This window comes from Centroberyx affinis, unplaced genomic scaffold, assembly GCF_046629955.1.
Source record: "Centroberyx affinis isolate AG114_WGS23_722 - 3 ecotype Tasmania unplaced genomic scaffold, CSIRO-AGI_Caff_v1 ptg000745l_1, whole genome shotgun sequence".
In the NCBI taxonomy this organism is placed as follows: Eukaryota; Metazoa; Chordata; class Actinopteri; order Beryciformes; family Berycidae; genus Centroberyx; species Centroberyx affinis.
Window position 1 is genome coordinate 265232 of NW_027279358.1, and position 3692 is coordinate 268923.

The 3692-nt window shown below is 43.4% G+C and overlaps 1 protein-coding gene across 1 annotated transcript; it reads left to right on the forward strand.

Annotated features, from left to right (window-relative positions):
* On the forward strand, positions 1-3020 carry wfikkn2a (info WAP, follistatin/kazal, immunoglobulin, kunitz and netrin domain containing 2a). The gene is made up of 3 exons (XM_071519867.1): positions 1-219; positions 1222-1538; positions 1820-3020. The coding sequence occupies exons 1-3, from the start codon at positions 1-3 to the stop codon at positions 3018-3020; spliced, it is 1737 nt and encodes a 578-aa protein (XP_071375968.1).
* Positions 3021-3692: the final 672 nt, after the last annotated feature.

Consider the following 3692-nt stretch of genomic DNA (forward strand, 5'->3'; position numbering starts at 1 on the left):
ATGTGGTGGATGCTGTTTCCCCGATGGATTTGGTTTCTTCTGGGACAGTGTTATCTCCTGCTCCTGTACATAGACAGTTGCCGTGTGAGAGCCATGCCCATGCCCATGTCTGTGGCAAAAGTGGTGTACTCTCACGCAGGTATGTGCCCGAACGACCTGAACCCCAACCTGTGGGTGGATGCCATGAGCACCTGCATGCGCGAGTGTGAATCTGACCAGGTGAGTTTTATGGACCGTTCCTGCTACTGACGGTGATTGACTGCTTGTGAAATTTGGAGACCCATAGCGCATAGCCTACATACAGTAGCCTACTCACAGAGCTGGAACTTAGTTGCCTATAGAGAAATGCACTGCAAAAAACTAACTGCATCTTAACAAGGCATTTATTTTAGTATAACATATTTTCCTTGAAATAAGTGAAACAATCTGCCAATTGGGTGAGATAATTTCAACTGTTTCTGATGCCGTTTCAACCTTTTGGGGGAATTTTCTTGTTCATAGCATATAGCCATGGTAAAGCTAAATAAAAAATATAAACAACATAAATAATGAGCTAGGGCTATTTTGTTTTCTCAAAAACAGATTATTTCTAGTTCAACCCATTTAGATTTTGAGATTTATTTGGGATGGTCAAGCATTTACTAGTCTTTGCTTTGAAAGTATCTATATGGGCTTTACAGAATTTCTACAGGTTCTGTTATTTTCCTTAAGTGTACTGTGGATTATATGGTGGTCTTGAAATGCCAGTAAGGTCAAACAGTAAAGTTACCATGAACTGTTACCCTGTTTTCCCTTGCACTGTGCAAAAGTTCCTGCCTAGAGGTCAAAAGAAAAATAGCCAGCAGAACCTGACCCTTAAAAAATCATCTCCATGATGATGTAATGTCTATTGATATACCAACAGTTATATTTATAGCCTAATTTACTCCCATCAAGTTTTAGTCCATGCTATGTCAGAGCAAATATTGTCTAAAACTGATCGAAACTGAAAATATGCATTCAAAGAGGCTTGACAGAGGCTCATGATCTATTCTAGATGGATCACGCCTAAACAATTCTGTTGAATCAATAAGCATGATTTCACCCAACATCAAACCACTTTCTCTTTTTGCTGTGCATAGAGGATAAGTTCTCACTAAGTATTTTGATTCATACATCTCAATTGTGAAGACACATATGCTGGTTATGGTACAACTGTTTTGTTTCTCTTCCAACCCCTAGGACTGTGAGACATTTGAGAAGTGCTGCCTTAATGTGTGTGGTAACAAGAGCTGTGTGGCGGCACGGTACATGGACATCAAGGGCAACAAGGGCCCCATTGGAATGCCAAAGGGCGCCACCTGCGACAAGTTCATGTGCACTCAGCAAGGGTCAGAGTGTGACATCTGGGACGGCCAGCCTGTTTGTAAGTGCCGGGACCGCTGTGAGAGAGAGCCCCACTTCACCTGTGCATCTGACGGCATGACCTATTACAACAAGTGCTACATGGATGCAGAGGCCTGTTCCAAGGGTATCTCTATCTCTGTGGTCACCTGCAGGTAACATGTTAAGTATTTTAGATCTCTACCATTTGCTTGTTGCTCTGATAAGGTAAAGTTATCCTCTATCAGTATTCAACATTTAGACATTTGAATAACATAAGTAATTATGTTAAAGGTTTTAGTTTACGCAAAGTTTTTGTGGTGGCTGTCCATAGGTAGCACAGAAAATGTACTTATACTGTATGTATGTCTACACAGTAATCAAAGAAGCTCCTTTGACATCCATTTAAATGTATCCTGGCACTGATTCATTTCTTTATGCTTCAACATACCTATAGGTACCACCTGACCTGGCCAAACACCAGCCCCATTCCCGTGGAAACCACCCTTCGCCCCACTACTGCCCTCCAGACCACCCTTCCAGCTGACATCCATCCCCCCACCATGCTCAGCGGCCCCACCCAACAGGCTGTGTTTGTGGGTGAGACAGCTAGCTTCCTGTGTGAGGTGGCTGGGAAGCCACGTCCGGAAATCACCTGGGAGAAACAACTGGAGGGCAAGGAGAATACCATAATGAGACCTAATCACGTCCGAGGGAATGTTGTGGTCACCAACATTGGCCAGCTGGTCATATACAATGCTCAACTCCAGGATGCCGGCATTTATACATGCACAGCCAAAAATGTTGGTGGAACCGTATCATCCCACTTTCCCTTGGTAGTGATCAGGAGAGAACCAAGAGGCAAGAATGCAGAGGGGAATAGTACCAACTTGCCCTTTCCAGCAGAGGAGTGCCTTAAGAGTCCAGACACAGGTGACTGTGGTGAAGAGAGCATGAGCTGGTACTATGAATCAAAGAGGAACAATTGTTTCACCTTCACCTATAGCCAGTGCAATAAAAACCGTAACCATTTTGACACCTATGAAGCCTGCATGCTTTCGTGTGGGGCAGAACTGGCCGCCCCCTGTAGCCTACCTAGCCTCCAAGGACCTTGCAAGGCCTATGAACCTCGCTGGGCCTATAACAGCAACCTTAAAAAGTGTCAATCCTTTGTCTTTGGAGGCTGTGGTGGCAATGAGAACAACTTTGAGTCCAAAGAGGCCTGTGAAGAGATGTGCCCCTTTCCAAAGAACCACAACTGTAAGATGTGTAAACCGCGGGGCAAGATGGTGACCAGCTTCTGCAAGAGTGACTTTGTGATCCTAGGGCGTGTGACTGAGTTGACAGAGGAGCAAGAGTCAGGCCACGCCTTGGTGACAGTGGAGGAGATCTTGAAGGATGAGAAGATGGGTCTCAAGTTCTTTGGCCAAGAACCCTTGGAGGTGACTCTCATGAACATGGACTGGAACTGCCCCTGCCCCAACATCACTGCAGCCGATGGACAGCTGATCATCATGGGAGATGTTCACAATGGTATGGCCGTCCTGCAGCCCGACAGCTTCGTAGGGTCCTCCAGCGCCCGCAGGGTCAGGAAGCTTCGAGAGGTTATCCACAAGAAGACCTGTGATTTTCTTAAAGATTTCTCCACCATCCAGTAGAGTCATTCAAGGTCTCGCACTCTGTAGGGCAGATGGGCATTTATGTCCTTTTCAAATAATTCTGGGTTCCAAGTTCCACTGACCTCACCAGTCTGATTGACTGCCAATAACCACAAACCTAGTAAGTTATCTGTAACCTGTGAGGTTTTGTTGCCTATTTCTGAAACATTTTCTTTCTCTCTGATGTTCCTTAATTGCTCACTAGATTGCAGGAAAGTATAAGCGAATAGCTGGAGGTCTTTTTAAAATAAAGCTTAGACTGCTATGATGCCCGTTAATGAGGTACATTCTCTGAAAAAAGGCATCTGGTATAGTAATAGCAAGCATAGACAAGCATTTACCCTGTACAAAGTATTTAATCTTTGTAACTGTAAAACTAAAAAGCCTTTATAAATTGTTTTCATTTCTAAACTTTATCTTGAATACACTAATGTCATATAGCAGCATGCCTTAATAGGATTGTTTTTTTTGCTCTATGTTATGTGGGGTATCCCAAAATATACATTCTGTAATATCTGTTCTGAGCACTGAGCTCACAATAATGCAATGCGAAGCCTCATTTTATCTACCAGAATCAAATAAGCTCTTTTGTTCCACTTTATGTGGACTCGTAAGTATTAATTTACAATATGGAATATGTATATGGATTTCTGTACTTATCTTCATATTTAT